The sequence below is a fragment of the Syngnathoides biaculeatus genome, chromosome 15, assembly GCF_019802595.1.
Source record: "Syngnathoides biaculeatus isolate LvHL_M chromosome 15, ASM1980259v1, whole genome shotgun sequence".
NCBI classification, from domain to species: domain Eukaryota; kingdom Metazoa; phylum Chordata; class Actinopteri; order Syngnathiformes; family Syngnathidae; genus Syngnathoides; species Syngnathoides biaculeatus.
In genome coordinates, this window is record NC_084654.1 from 14,032,057 (window position 1) to 14,048,714 (window position 16,658).

Below are 16,658 nucleotides of genomic sequence, written 5' to 3' on the forward strand. Positions count from 1 at the left end.
TAGAAATAAATCATCTCAATGTTTTTTTACTGTAGTTGAGTAAGATACCATTTTGACTGAATAACCCATCTTAGTGATTAAAACGTTCAGTGGTATCACTCTTCACTTCATCTCTAGTCGTGCATCATCCTCACCTGACACTAACAGCAGTCCTACTGCTACTGGCAACTGCGTCAGCACATTCTGTGTCACTGTGAAAAAGAGTTGAAATCTAGGAAAGTTAAGTTAAAAACTGAACTAAGAAGATGGAATAGTCCATTGAACAAATGGGCAAGGGTAGCAGTTGAAACAAACAATTAAGAGATTAGATTTCCATTTTAAATGTGTGAATTCCTTTAAATCGAATACAAATATTTGGGGGGTGGGGGGAGGCAGGACTCTCACGCTCATCACGGCTGAGAATGGATCTTTTGAAAACATAGTAAGAATTTAGAAATCCATGCAGAGGTGTAGCCATAACTGTTTTTGCAAATCACGGTGGGCCAAACCCCTCACTCGCACATTCTGTGTTGGCGTTTCCTTAAATCTGTCAGCGGTGTGTAAATCACCTGTTGCGTACAAGCGCTCATCCTATACACATATACAGTGCACACTTTCAAAAGATCATGTGACTGCCTGCACTACTGTATATGTACAATTTATAGACTGTTCTTTGTTTGCCAAGAGAGTGGTACCAGGCTTGCACGCTCACCAGACTCTTCAATTGGTAGGCCTCCACAATCTGATGACTGAGAGCGTTTTTTTCCCAAAACAATAATTTGCTGCTTGACAAAGTAGAACAACACCTGGCTTGATGGATGGAAGGATAGATGACAAATCTATTAATATAAAAAATGAGTTACTTTTCATAAAATCGCTGAAATTCCTAAATGGTAAATTCCCCATTTTGTTTGAATTCAAGTCTCTAGATATGCTCTATAAAAGCAAGTCATACACGCACCAAATGTTTTCTGGGCCATTTCTGCACAATTCAATTTGCAAACGACTGGTTAGAGCATTGGCCTCACAGTTCTGAGAATCGGGGTTTAAATCCCAGACCCGCCTGTGCGCAGTTTGCAAGTTCTCCTTGTGCCTGCATGAGTTTTCTCCAGAAAAATCCAATTTCCTCCCACATCCCAAAAACATGCAACATTAATTTGACACTCTAAATTACCCCTAGGTTTAATTGTGTGACTGTTGTCTGTCTACATGTGCCCTGCGATTGGCTGGCAACTAGTTCAGGGTGTACCCTGCCCGATGATGGCTGGGATTGGCTCCCGCACTGCCGCGACCCTTGTGAGGATAAGCAGGTCATAAAATGGATGGATGGCTGCCCCAAATGATTCCTTGCTCCAATCAATTCAATGTTACATTTTTATATATTTATTTATTAAAGGAAAAGAACAATACATATTCACACTGATGTTTTAGTAAAACAAGCATTTCGTTGAATAAGAAAGAAACAATTTACACAGTAAAAGCCTCAAGTTAGGCAGTTAATGAGCATTCTGAGCAACTGTGACATGGCATAGGAATTTTTTTTTTTTTTGGGAGGGGTTGCTTTTGAGAGCGGTTTTTGTTCACTAACCTGCATATATACAACAGTAGTTAAGGAGCGTTTTGTATACCTGGAAGAAAGTGTGTGTGTGGGGGGAGGGGGGGGTATTTAGAGAGCATTTAAAGTTAAAAGCTTAAAATAAATGTTAAAATACATTACAAGGATTTTCAGGTCTTTAAATATTTGTACAGTTCACACGAGGAGAAGCAGTATAAATCATTATTAATGCTGTTGAACAATGAGCAACATCCCCACAACTTTAAAAGTCACAGATGGGTCATTTGGTTCATAATTTGTGTTTACTTTTCTAGTAGTTCCGTTTAATGACCTTGTTAACTCCACTTGATGAGCGGTTGTTCTATTGCTCCTTTGCAATTTCGCCACGGCGCGATGCTGACTACGCCGTTCAGGAAACGTAAAAATAAAAGTGTTCACTCCGTGCGTGTGACAGCTCACCACACACACTCTGAGAGTGAACTTTGACCTCGTGAGTCATGATGAATGGCTACAATGTCTACAATTAAAGTGTTGCGTGCAAAGTTGAATGACGGGAGCTGTGCGCTTGTCAACTGCTTGTCGACTTTGGCCGATGGAATTTCACATGGAATCATTAACATTTTTGATTTAAAAAAAAAAAAAAAAGACATAGGTGACTTGAGTAAGACTGCCATTACATTGTTGTGTATGGCACCGCCCACAACCAGGCGGTATCAAACCACCGTGACTACAAACTAGGCCCACACACCGGACAGCAACCTGAGGGCACGTTTCCAAATACCCATGAGGAACCAAAAAAAATGTTTTACAAAAATAAAGTCAGCCCAGCAGTCAGGGGCTCAACGTACAGTAGAAATAGCTGGCTTTACAAAAATATAGTGATTTGTTTTTTTCTTAAACAGTTCTGCTAGTGTTTGCTGGGTGTCGAGGATGAGGAGGAAGAGGTGGGTGGGCATGATGGGACAAGGGTGTGCCTGTGGGGGTGGGCGGAGGGAGGGAAGCCCCGCAGTGACGAAAGTGCCCCTCTCAGTGCTGACTGCATTGCCCTTGAGCTGCCCTTTAGTGGATGTTGAGGTTCCTGAAGTAGTCAAAGGTGGCACCCAGGGCCCAACTGGTCTCCACGTTGTTCACCTTTTTCGCCAGCTGGCAAACGAATGAAAGCCAATCAGGTTGACGTCATCACCATATTTTTGCATCCGCGGGTCCACAGTGACGTGACGTACCTGGAGCACTGTGTTGTCCTTGAAGCCAAAGCCCTCCTTCAGCAAGCAAGTGATGTACGTCATGTCCATGCACAGGAAGGGGCTGATGGCACGGTATTTGGCCATTTTGTTGCACACTGGAAACACATCAAGCGACAAGGGTCAGACTTAATGGGCAAAGGGTTTCTGGAAATCACTGCGACTTTTGGAAATACTATGGATCCCTGCAATGTTGACGAACTGAGTCAATGGCCAATAATGACAATCTTATTATTATATGAAAAATTAAACAACATGAATTTATGAAACTATTGCTATAGATCACCCAAATTAGAATGCATTAGTATGACACCAGTACATCTGTATCGCAATGAGAATTTTAGAAGTCTCATAGAGAAATGCACAGTTGTAGGAAATGTGGCTTAGGTAGTTAGTTTGCTGTGTTACAGGGAGGAGGTTGTTCAGGGTAATCAACAGGATTTGCATACAATCTGATTATTTTAACCACAATGAGGTAAGTTACACAGCACAATTAAGCATTTCAAATTTCTAGCTTATTGACAGCAGTTTGGAAACGCCCACACAAACTCCTAGCCGCCGTGCGACGTGATGAAAGGATGACAGAGAGGTGGGAGTGTGCGAGTTGGGGGCCAGTTGAAGGCCGAGAGTGGGCGCTGTCGGTGTGACGGCTGTCGGGTGGCCTCTCGCCGCGGCCGCACGGTCGTCCGCGCCCCGACGGGATCCAGACCCACGCACCTGGTGTTGACCATGTGAGCGGGTCTCTCGCAATGCAAACTGTCTTTTACAGAACTAAACAATTGCATTGTGAATGCTCCGTTCTGATTGCCCGTACACTTCACATTCTGCGGGAATGTTTTAAATCCTTTACCATGTAATGATACGATATGATGATAATGATAATGCCGGCCATGATATACGGAGTAGAGACAGTGGCTCTGAGGAAACAACAGGAAGCAGAACTCGAGGTAGCAGAAATGAAGATGCCGAGGTTCTTGGTCGGAGTGAACAGGTTGGATAGGATTAAAAATTAGCTCATCAGAGGGAGAGCCAAAGTTGGATGTTTTGGAGACAAGGTTGGAGAGAGCAGACTTCAATGGGTTGGACATGTTCAGAGGCAAGAGTGATTATGTCGGTAGAAGAGTGCTGAGGATGGAGCTGCCAGGGAAAAGAGGGAGAGGAAGACCAAAGAAAAGGTTGATGGATGTTGTGAGAGAGGACATGAGGACAGCGGGTGAAGAACGAAGAAGCACGAGATAGGCTGCGATGGAAAAAGATGACAGGCTGTGGCGACCCCTAACGGGACAAGCCGAAAGAAAAAGAAGACCATATAATGAAGCACAGTTCTGTCTTATTTTAGCAAATAATTAGTTGTATTTTTATTACAACACTAAATTCAGTCTGACAAAAAGCACTATGCAACGTCTTCATGCGCACAGGATGTCAATTTATTCCTGTTTCTTGACACTCTCACATCTACTTACCCTCTTTGGCTCTCTTTTTAAAGTCCCTGACTTCGATTGCGCCACCTCGGCTGCCATCTGTGAAGCGAAACCAAGAGCACAATTCGGGCAAGGCAATAATAACAAAGATAACGGAAGGCGACTCTTTTGGCGAGCGCCGACTCACCAATGAGGCCAGACTCCACAGCTCTGTCGAAGTAGTAGGAAAAAGCATAGAACACGCTACTGCCTTTCACCTCATAAGGCTGATGCACGATTCCCTTGATGACCTTCATCACCTCGTAGTAGCACAGCCTGTAGCCCGCATAGCCTGGAGACAATATGCAACCGTGTAAAGAATGATTTGCAGCAATGGTGGCACAGGAACCTTACTTCTGGGTCAGGGTTCCCCTGCATATATATATATATATATATATATATATATATATATTATATATATATATATATATATAGATATATATATATATATATATATATATATATATATTATATATATATATATATATATATATAATATATATATATATATTATATATATATATATTATATATATATATATATATATTATATATATATATATATATGAAGGGAAGTCCCAAAGTGTCAACCAGCACCAAGAGTACGACTGTCTCAGTTGTGTCGCTGTGACCAGGCGCTGACAAGAGCTGCAGCTACTGAAGCCATGACGGCCCGTCTATTTTTACCGCATAATTGTGAGCGGTCCAGATCGAGCCACTCGTTACACTCACACGCACCAAAAAAACAAAAAAAAAAAACAGGGACGAACCCAGCATCTTTTCGCACTTTGACTACGGTATGGGATTGACTGGCTTATTTGTGGACGTAACGCACTCTTTTTATTTAAATGTAAGATAGAAGATGGAACATGCGTTTTGCTACCAAGCTGACACAAGTTGCAGCAGCTGTAGATGTTTTCATGTGACTGTATTACACAACACTAGCGTGTACTCGGATCTTATCCAAGTGTAAAATGCCTTGATATAAATACTGTGCATTGGCGCTACACACACACACACACACACACACACACACACACATTTATTTTATTTTTTTTACTTCACTGAACTGACCATCTGGAACTCCGCTGACTTTGTAAGTGGTTCCACCAAAAGTCACATCTTCTTTGAACTTCTTTGGTAGGCAGGAACTGGTGAAGACTTTCCAATCCAGACCTAAAATGTTTAAAAATGAAAAAAAAAAAAAAGCCCCACTTTCATTCAAAGGTCCCTCACACAGTATTTTATGTAAAGGGTTTTCGATACAGTACCTTCAGCTCCCAGTGCTCCGAGAGTTGCCAAACGGGCCGCGTACAGTCCATTTCCAAGGTAGCTGTACGGTGAATACATCGTGAAGCTCGTACCAATCATTTTTATTTCAAAAACCGAATGAATTGTCAGAAACTTCAGCCGCTCACCTGTGCGTGTAGAGCTGATACGTGTTATTGAACAAGTTGAATTTGGCGATGTAACTATGGGGAGCAGCTTGAACTGTTTTCTGTTGGGCAGAAATATACATTTAGTGGTGTATTTTCATAGATGACTTGGAGTGGAATTGTCAGCCGTGTTATTATTTTGCACCTTCGACTTGGGGAGGAATGTTATCTGCGTAGACCCGCCTCCCAAGTCCAGGATGCCCACTGTCCTCCTTGTGTTGGAATACAAGTGCCCTACATATTGGAAATTAAAAAAAAATACTAAATGGAGACAGTAAGACAACATTAACAAATGTCAGCAGGTCATATTTAACATTACTTATTGATCAGGAACTTTATCTATTAAGCTGCTCAGATGAGGAAAAATGCACAAAATGATAACAGAGAGAAGTTACAGTTACATTTATTTTCGAAAAGAAATTAGCTTGGGTGGGGAGAAAAAAATGTGACTAGTCATCACGTGTTTTTGCGAGGTTGGCAGAAAGCTGGCGACCTCAGACAGGAGACAAACGTCTTTCAGTGGCCAGGCTTGAATGTACACTAGAGGCTCAGATATGAGCCTTGTGACCACTGACACCAATGTAGCGAAACACAAGCAATGTCTTACCTGTAAGGAAGTTCACCGTGACCCAGGCCAGGACTCCTGGAACAACATGAGGGTGCAAATCTCTGCATTAGCTGCATTGGCACTTTTCGACGCATGACGCATAAATGTTGAACAAGACCAACAGTCCGCCCAGACACATCACAAGGAGCGCTTAACATGCCGATTGCAAAATACTTGGGTCATTTTCATCTCATTTCTGAGATATGAATGAATGTGTAGAATCTTTTAAAGTGTGCCAACTACTGCATGTCTTTGCCGTTATTACAATTGCATCAAGACAATAGTTTGAGTAGTTGAGATCATTTATCCACTTGTAACTACAGAGTTTGATGGGAAAACACATAAATTAGATAATTCACATGGTTTTAGGAAGATTTCTTTACAGTAACGACCTTTTGTCTTAACAGTTATTTAAAAAAAAGAAAGGTTTGCACCACTCTTCGCCCTGTCACAAAGGTTTATCTTCAAATTTGAAATCATCAAAACTTTGGCAAAAGGACTTGCAGAGTGGCTTCACCTTTATTGTTCAAATTACCCGTACGTGAAAATGACCATGAACATACCTTCGTTTGTTCCATTCATAATGGTGACACTGTTGTGTGGCACGTAGAAGGGAGACTCTTGAAAAACATGACGCACCTGCAAGAAAAGATGACCCTTTGAATTCTAACTTTCCAAAGATGCAAATATTAATACTTTCTGGAAGATTCTAAAAACATCCCACTGTAACAGTGACAAAGTTGACACAAGCGAGCTCTGAGCAAAGCTGCAACAGTGGCGGATTTAATACTTCAAATGACAACACCACAACAGCTGTTTTTTTTTTGTTTTTTTTTTTTTTGCAACATCACAGCCACCAAATGGGCAGCGTCGTTTGCTTTTTTTTCCCAGCAGTGACACTTGTAAGCACTTAGTGGTTTCTCATCCCGCTCCTTGGCGAGGCGGCTCGCGTTCCTGCCAGAGTGTCTGAGGGCAGCGGGAGAAGACAGCCCGCCTCACCTCGTTCAAAAGAGCGCTGGCTCTGTCCTCGGGCAGCAGGCGCAGGCCCGCCGTGGCCTTCAGGACCACCGGGGTCCTTTTCCACTCCTCCTCTGGGATGGTCTTCTTGGCTATCTTCAGCAACTGACGCACCGTGTTGCCACCCTGAAGAGGGGAAGGCCGTTATAGTGACAGAAGCGGGCATCCAGAAGCAGGGCAAACGCAGAACATTGTTTCAATAAAGTTCGTAAATGCAGCAGCGTCAGCAATGCGCTTTTGTGTAATTATTGTTTGCACATGTGAACCCAACCCAGAGAACATCCTAAAGGATATGTGACGTGCACACAGATAATATACACTTACACAATGTAATACTATACAATAGAGGAGCTGCAAACATCAGTGGTTTGACTTTACAAAGATAGTATTGTTTGCCATTCAGATAATTCATTTAACAGTTAATTGCAACTGCAGCTTCTAGTGCTTTTCTAATGTATTGCATTCTAATGAACGTTGTTTCTAATGTTATGGTTGTCTTATTTAGATTCATCAAACATAAACCACTTTAAAGAATGTATCAAATATGTTGGAGAAGATATAGTGCAGGGCAGCATGTACATTTGATTGAGAAGAATTGGGTATGATGGAGTGTGTGTATACTGTAAATGTAGGTGTGCCTATGTGGTGTATTTTTATTTAATGTGCAGATAGTATGTAGCTGTATACACTTCAGGTTGCACTTCTTGATGGAGATTTTCTCTATTGTAATGGTGAAGGTGAAGTATATCAATAAGTTGTAACAACCGTTTCTATTGGAATTTAATCATCAATCAATTTGATCATTTTTTATTATACATTTGTTTATGGTGGGGGACTGGATGTCTGAAAATGTAAATATAGTTCTACACCACTGCCAACAACAAGCACAATAATACTGATATTTTTAAATCAACATATCATCATCATATCATAATCAACATCTTCATAATGTTTTAGATGCCCATCACAATTTGACTTCCGTGGGTTCATTTGATAAAATGTCACATGCAAGTCAAAATGCTGCATACCTCCTCAGGGTTGTCTTTATAAGCAGAAAGTCCTGGTTTCACTGCATGGTACATTTCATTGTCCAGAACTGGGAGCTCAACTACAAGAAATTAAAAAATGAAATAAAATCAATATCAGCGATATGACAGCAAAACATAGAAGCTAAAATGCGACATTTGCGGCTGGTTAAAGTAAAGTAGGGTATGGTAGACTATAGCAATAATAAAATGCAAAAGAGAAATGGAATCGCTTTTGCAGCTGGTGATATTTGGAGTGTACACGTCATATATTGCCGAGATCGGCTTCAGGGTGCATTACAAAGTCCACGTCCGCTGCTTTTTGGGAGCACACTTGGCGTCCCGCAAGGATGAGCCAACGCGCGCACGCGGAGGATTCGCGGCGACCGGGAGCACTTCGTTACCTGGGTCTTTCTGGATGAATTTGTAGATGTGGATCCTGGTGCCGGTGCTGCCCGCGTCGAACATGACGCCGTAGAAGACCCGCGTCGTGTCGGCGGGGGCGGGGGCAGCATGAGGCGGCAGGCGGATGACTTCGGGCTCCGCGTGGTAAGCCTCCGGCAAGCTCTGGATGTCTTCGGGTGTCGGGGGGAGGACTTCGGGAATGACGGGAAACTTGGGCACGTCGGGATGCGGGGCTCTGGCCGCCGGGTGCACGACCTCCGGGAGGTGGTTTTCCATGTTGGAGGGAGGCTGGCGGAAGCGGATGAAGTGCGGGAAGTAGCGGTGGGGCCGGTAGTAGGTGGCCTCGGCGAAGAAGCTCCCCGCCAGGAGCCCCAGCAAGAGCGAGAGGAGGAGGTTCGGGCCCGCCATGGCGTTCAGAGACGAGAGATGGGGAGAAGCGGAAGATGCTGCACAAAAGTTGAGAGCTCAGCAGAGTGGATGCACACCCAGGACTGTCCCCTCGTGTGTTTACACTATATAAAGACATATGGGCTTGGCGAGGGGCCATACCGAGAGCAGCAACCCTCCAATCCTGTGGCGGTCCATCCCCACTCCATCCAGTCACCCTTCTTGTTGGAAGCTGAGCCGGAGACTACCTGCCTCTCTGACGTTTTTTTTTTTTTCTCTCTCTCTTGGAATGAGGGGAGGGTGCTTATTTCTGCCTATCTTTTCCCTCCTCGTCTTTACTGGATGTGGAGTTCCCCCTTTCTAGGAAAGGAGAGAGGGAGGGGGTCATAAATAAGTCAGCATGAAGTGTGGGGAAACGCCTGAACACCAAGTGACACCAAGTATTTCAGGTGTATCCTGCATATGCTGCAGCTGAAATAACATCAACATTTTCCTCACTTAATATATTTCCAAAAATGCTATTTTCTTGATATTTTCACCAGGTGTTGGGAACAAACCAATTATTCCACACGTACAGAGAAAGTACAACAAATAAGATCAGAAATTAAGTTGTGTGTAATAGTGTGAAATGACTGGGGGGGGAGTATTGAACACACGACCATGGAAAACCAAGACAACGTCTAAAATCTATCAATAATCAAACAGCAATCCACCCCCTTGTCAATGCAAATGAATATCAGATGGTTCAGTCCTACAAAAAGTGTTTTATTGCCAAAATGGGAGCCAAGTCATATCTTCTGATGGGTGAAGCAGAGAGCTCGCTCAAGACCATTGCAAAATATAATGACGGTAATGGTTACAGGCGGATATCTAAGCTTCCGAACGCTCCAGTGAGGACGTTTGAGGCTGTAATACGGAAGCGGCAAGCCAACCAAACCATACCGCCATACATTTGCCTGAATTGTGATTGGAAGGTGCTCCTCGCAACATTTATGACAGAGAAGTGCAAAGAAAAATCTGAAGAGTTGAGCCCACCTGTAGACGGCTTCAAAAATACCTGGAATTAGCGAGTACTGTTGCCAGAAGGAAAACTGAGGAATGCAATCCACCGGCATTGCCTGAAAGCACGCAAGACCCTCTTTCTGGAGATAAAAAGGAAGTTAAAGCTCATTTAAAGTTTGCTGAACAACATTTGGACAAGGCAGTCAAATACTGGGAGAATATAGTTTGGTCAGATGAAAGCAAAATGTTGTGGGATACCATAATGCACACCACGTTTGCTGTGCACATCACCACTGAAGTTCAGAGAGGTGGTGATATGGTAGTGTGGGGCTGCTTTTCAGCAAATGTTATTGGTCAATTTCACATTCTTGAATGAAGGAGTCATTCTTGATGAAAAAAAATTGCTGTCATCTGTGAAGATGATAGAAATGAAATAAGGGAGGACATTGATGAACTAAAATATACTGCCAAGGAAACTCTGAATTGCAAAGAACAAAAATAAAGATACTGAAATAGCCCAGCCAATCACCTGACTTGAATCTAATGGAAAATCTATGAAAAGAAATTGAAGTCACGATCCAGAAAAGAATCTCACAGAACCTTCAAGATTGGTAGATCACTTGTGTGAAGAAATGGGACAATGCATCTTAAAGCTGTCATTGTAAACAAAGCCTTTTTGTACAAAGTATTACATATATTGGCGCTTTCAATACTTTTTCTCTGTCATTTCACATTATTACACACAACTTTAATTTCTGATCTTATTTGTACGTTCTTTGTATGTATGGATTACTTCGGTAGTTCCCAACATCTGTGGAAATGTTCACGTCAATAGCAGCATTGGAAATATATTTAGTGAGAAAAATGGTGACGTGTGAAACACTTATTTCAGGCGCCGGTATATGAAATTCCTTCATTCCAAATGGATCCGCAGAAGTGCACACATTTGCCTTGAATGATTGGGTGGGTGTAGTGTGTAGCCTAAGTGCTCCAGTCATAAAAGCAATGGAAGCAAGAACAAAAACAAAACAAAACAAAAAATGCTCAGTACGGATCCTCTTGTGATTACTTTAAAAGAGTGCAACTTTCATTCTGGGAAATATTCTGTATGACATTACAACAAAGAGAAAGGAAGTGACATTGATTCATTTAATAGAGACAGACGAATCAATAGCGAGATAAGATGGGACTAAATATAGTTTATAGTAGTTTGTGGTTTTGTTCAGTGGCTTGTACAATGCACATTTTCCAAACCCCATTTAACCTCTCTTTCATAGTCATGCAGTAATCACCACATTAAATGTGCAGCGAGCCTTACCAACCTTAAAATATGCAAATGTGATCTGGACTCCAGCTGGCACAAAAGTTGAAAGAATGTTAGAATCTCACTCCCACTCATCTGGGCCGCAGGCGTTTTTTTTTTTTTTTTTGTCTTTACTAGGGCATCAAACATATTTGGCAAGCAGGGAACATTTTTACCAGAGAATGCATGAAGCAGCTCGAGTGCTTTTTAGGTAAGTGTTTGGCGACCTGTCCCAAAGCATGCTGCAAGTGTATCAGCTGCACTTTTTCTTCTTCTTCTCGCCGTGTTCGGGATGCACGAGATCAACTGATTGGAAAAAATCCCTCAAGTGAGCCGATCCCAACCCTCGGCCCCAACGTGTTCTGAGTGAGCAGTCCGGGGGTAATGGAAGGCAGGTCAGGGCTCACGCGCAAGGGGACAGAGAATGCAGGAAGTCCACGGAAAGGACAATATGCGGGGGAGGGGTGGGGCTTGGCATCAGCATTCCCCCATCATGCCATTCCCCTCCCAGGACACTCAACTGTGCGAAGCGCTGTTCCAACACTGTAATTTGAACTAAAAATATTGGACTCTCTTTCCTCCTTCCTTTTCTCTAAATACTGCGGCTACTTTTTTCAAGCCTGTGGTTGACCGCAGTGGTCGTTCGCCGCTATCAAAGCGTACATGTGCAGGACCTCTCAATGATGTGTGCCCATGTTCCCTTCTTTGACTTTGATCATGCCAATACTCACGTGTGATGGAGAAATATATTTTGCATGTGTCATTAGTTTATTATACCCATTGTGATCCCTAATGGGGAAATTCAACTCACAGTCTGCTTAATGTTCATGAAAGAAACTTGTACCTCCTGAGACAGGAGTCAGGTGATCGGTGTCTTGCTCAAGTCCATATCGACAGTCATACCTTCAATATTAAATGAACTACAAAAAACTGCACATCTCATCATCGTAACATAAATCCGACCTGCATTTTACAGTATATGATGAAAACATTTGGAGCCACATAGGTTGCAACATCTCCCGTGAACACAAACTGGAAGTCACCTCCAAACCTCCATCGACTAAAAATATGACGCGCAACCGCAACATCGTCTGACAGTGTCCCCATACATATCATTGAAATGCGACATCTGCGCTGTGATTGTGGCAAACGTGTAACACGATCACGCTCAGAAATTACAAGGATGAGAATATCTTTTCGGTACTCAGCTCTTTCCTGTCTGCGATCTGAATGATCTGCTCTGCATCACTGAACACAGTATATGGTAGAGCCTGCCAAGTCTTATTTGTTGTCCAGACAGTCATGTTTTCAATGATTGGGGGGTTCTGTGACAGCTCCTTTCCGTGACCTTTCTTAGGCAGTTCCGCTTGGGAGAAACTAGTTGGAAAGTTATCCTGCTGATGAGGAACTCGCAGTGACCGATCGTGAACTTAATGGGGAAATCCAGTGCTTGGATTAACAGTGTATCCAATAGGTCATCTAATATGTACCCTATTTTGACAATGTGACGTTAAATCCTCTCATTTAATTGTGTTTTGAGAAGATTTTTATAGACAATTCCGAATTTTCAGGGGCGCTGCCATTTTCGCGAGTCACATGATCTACGTGGGCGTATGTGACCTGTACCATGCCATTCCAGACACTGGATTACATGAGATACCATTATGCCCAGCGCTGATTTCTCGGATTTATGCTCATCTGATAAAAAAAAATAGCAGTATCGGTTGATCGGGAAGACGGAGGAATACTTCCATACAGATTTGAACCTGTGGCTGTAATTAATGTTGAATATTCAGATGGTTCATCGGGTGGAATGACGCGGAGTCTGACAACTCGGAGCCCTACGCGTGACATAAGTGCGTAAACAAAGGCCCCCAGGAGCTTCGGGCCAGCAGCCGCGGATGCGACGGGAATGACGCGGAGTCTGACAAGCGAGCTCTGGCAGCGGCTGCGAGCTGAGGTTCCAGGCTGCGGAGGACGTTAGCCCCGGACGCCGAAGCTAAGCTAAAGGCCTCCGCCGCTACTGAAGGCGGGCCACGAGCTCCTGTGGCGGGCTGCGAGCCAAGCTTCAACATCCGGGGAGGCCTTTAGCCTAGCTTCGGTGTCCGGGGGTAACGAAGCAGGCGGTGGCGGGCCACGAGCCAAGCTTCCAGGCGGCGGAGGCCGTTAGCCCCGGACACCGGAGCTAGGCTAAAGGCCTCCGCCACAACCGAAGGTCGGCTAAAGGCCTCCTGAAAACTCGGCTCGCTCTCGTCAGACTCCGGGACATTCCCGTCCGAAGAACCATGCGTGGCTGCTGGCCCGGAGCTCCCTGGGGCCTTTGTTTACGCACTTATGTCACGCCTAGGCCTCCGAGTAGTCAGACTCCGAGTCATTCCGGCCTACTAACCATCCAAATATTCAACATTAATTATAGCCACAGGTTCGAATCTGTATGAAAATATTCCTCCATCTTCCTGATCAACCGATACTGCTTTTTCTTCATCAGATGAGGATAAACCTGAGAAATCAGCACTGGGCATCATGGCATCCCATGTAATCGAGCGTTTGGAACGGCACAGTACACGTCACATACGTACATCATGTGACTAGCGAAAATGGCAGCACCCCTGAAAATTCGCAATTGTTAACAAAAATCTTCTCAAAACACTATTAAATGAGAGAGGATTTAGCATTTTTGTCAAAATGGGGTACATATTACATGACCTATTGGATACACTGTTCATGCAAAGCACTGGATTTCTCCTTTAAATATAAAACTATCTTTTAGTATGATGACGGTGACATATAGTTGGTCGTTCGACGGAGTCCACTGTCCTGCAAAGGGACTGTCGAACAAATATAGTCAAAAACAGAAATACTTTGCGGCGCGATGGCGTTTGCATTATGCTGCAAAAGGCAGACAAACCAAAGTTGTCAGAAACACGGCTTGCTCTGTTGAAATATGTCTCAATGTTTCACAATATACTTCAAGGCATATATTTCAAGGAATGCAGCCATACAAATTGTTTGGATAGCGGTGATCCACTTAAAGACAATTGAGGGGGGCAGTCCTGAATCACGGGCTGCTTTAACAGTGCACTCCAAGACTACTGTTTCAACGATAAAGTCATGTAATAGAGTTGCTCTTCCAAGTAAAATGTCATATGAGGGCAGCTTTACACCAGTAATTTTAGAAATGTGCCACTACGTGCTGTAAATCATGTTCGGATGCCCTATAAAAGTGCACCGCTATGGCATGACGCAGCGCATTACCAACGGCGTTTTAGAGCAGTAGTTTCAATACCAGGGTTGGTATTTTGCTTCAAGTTAACTGAAACCATAAAGCACCAGAAGGGACCTCAACTTTGTAATCTACACAGTGCAATATATCATTAATATGCTTCAAGGTTGGCCTCAGGAATGCCATGTTTGTGGGTGTCCTACCCCTAAAGGTCCACTGAAGAGGCCCAAACCTTGTCATTACAATTCCAATGATAATGACAGATTTGAAATGTTCAGGGTTATTTCAGTTTTCTCTCCTCACTGTCATAGTAATTACCTTTAAATTTAGTCTTCAAACTCTGTTCACCATCCTACAGCACTGAACAACCATATATGATCCACTTAACTCTAACTACGCCCAACGCTTTTTGCAATATCTCGCATACTGTATGGTTTGATGAACAGCCGATGGGTGACATTTAACAATGTCGGAATTAGATGGCACGGAGAATGCTGCGGCTTCGAATTATGAGCCGCGTCTTTTGTATCCATAAACACGACTGCGAACCTGCTTCCCGACCTTTATTGAGCCAAGGCAGCCATTTTACATTTACAATCGTTTACAATGACAGCTTGTGCCAGCTAATGAAAGAGCATTCTCAGTGTTACGCGTGTCACTAGATGTCACCGGTAGAGATGGTTCAATAAAGTATTTGTATTTGAAGAATAATTTCCAAATAAATTGATGGAAATTGGAACATTGTCCACGGCTTGCTTAATGATCTCTCACAGCACTTGTTTGGTATGCCACGGTGATTGCCTGATTGGCAATCACTGCTGTCATGGTCTTAGTGGCATTCTTTTGACTTGGACAAAAAAGAGAACCTAATGGGATGGTCAACGTAATTTGGTTTCTGACACGGACACTGCGAATGACAGGTGCCGTTTTGGAGCAATTTGTGCTAAAACACATCTGTAGAATTGAAGTCAGTAAATTTATTCCATTCATTTAATGTCAATAGCACTTGTCGTCATTGGGGTGATGAGGTTTATCCCACCTGACTTTGGCTGAGAGGTGGGCCTACAAACCAATTATTCTCAACCTTTATCGAGTCAAGGGACACATCTTACATCTGAAAAAAAATGTCACAGGACACCAACAAACAAAATGTGTATACAAAGTTAATTATACACTTCCTACTGTAGAATAGAAAACCATTTACCGGTATTTGCTCTGTCTGTCTTCATATGCCACCTCCATAGATAGATGAAAAAAGATACTGATTAGTTGCAAATGAATAATATTTTCAACAATTAAGTGAAATTTGTCACAGCACACTTGTTGGGAATCATCGCTATAGACAAACAACTATTCACACTGACATTTATACATTTCAACAACCGAGAGACTTCAGTGAACTTAACGTGCACTGTGGAAGGAGGCCGGAGTACCCACAGAGGAGCATGCAAACTGCAGACAAGAAAGTTTGGACCAAGCGGAACCCCGAACCTCAAAACTGGGAGGGGGATGTCTTAATCACGAGGTCACCGTGCTGCCCTAAATTTGTATCGTTTCTGGATAAAAAAGTGTTTGGAAATCCGACCGGGAACACATCATGTTCAACATAATGACTTCCGCTGTGGTTGAAAATGTCCTTTGTTGTTGTATTTAGCATTTACAGTTAATGTAGTTAATTTAAGATATGTTTCACGCAAAAGAATGAGTCATTTGGGTTTGGTAAAGCCTTTTTTAAGACTCTTTTGATGATTCAATGTTGTCTTTGTGCATTTGGACTTGTGCAAATTCCACAGTCACACACGTTGTGTGCACTTTTCAATGGGTTTGGTCTGCTGAAGAAATAAGATGTGTTGACAATGTGGCTTGAGGACGCCATCTAACCTCACTGGATTCCCAAATGCATCACTATAAAATGGCTCTGTGACAAATACTGTACACATAACCTTCTGTATCATATGTGCATGAATCACAAAGGATCCCAGTGGTGGGGAGTACAAAGGACAGTTCAATGACCTGGGA

The 16,658-nt window shown here is 43.1% G+C and overlaps 1 protein-coding gene across 1 annotated transcript; it reads right to left on the bottom strand.

Annotated features, from left to right (window-relative positions):
- Nucleotides 1-1,405: 1,405 nt before the first annotated feature.
- Nucleotides 1,406-9,477, bottom strand: entpd5a (ectonucleoside triphosphate diphosphohydrolase 5a). Its single transcript, XM_061844578.1, has 14 exons — nt 9,274-9,477; nt 8,724-9,170; nt 8,323-8,402; nt 7,277-7,420; nt 6,841-6,916; nt 6,278-6,313; nt 5,816-5,904; nt 5,653-5,732; nt 5,506-5,567; nt 5,309-5,410; nt 4,384-4,527; nt 4,239-4,295; nt 2,758-2,873; nt 1,406-2,677 (listed from the first exon to the last, which is right to left on the bottom strand). The coding sequence occupies exons 2-14, from the start codon at nt 9,130-9,132 to the stop codon at nt 2,594-2,596; spliced, it is 1,479 nt and encodes a 492-aa protein (XP_061700562.1). The 5' UTR covers nt 9,133-9,170; nt 9,274-9,477; the 3' UTR covers nt 1,406-2,593.
- Nucleotides 9,478-16,658: the final 7,181 nt, after the last annotated feature.

Bases quoted from the DNA above. Each gene is read 5' to 3' on its own strand.
- entpd5a (XM_061844578.1), bottom strand. From the start codon at position 9,132: ATGGCGGGCCCGAACCTCCTCCTCTCGCTCTTGCTGGGGCTCCTGGCG. The intron at 8,403-8,723 runs GTAACGAAGTGC...AATTTCTTGTAG, and splicing joins ATTCATCCAGAAAGACCCAG to TTGAGCTCCCAGTTCTGGAC. The intron at 4,528-5,308 runs GTCAGTTCAGTG...TATTGTCTCCAG, and splicing joins AGTCAGCGGAGTTCCAGATG to GCTATGCGGGCTACAGGCTG.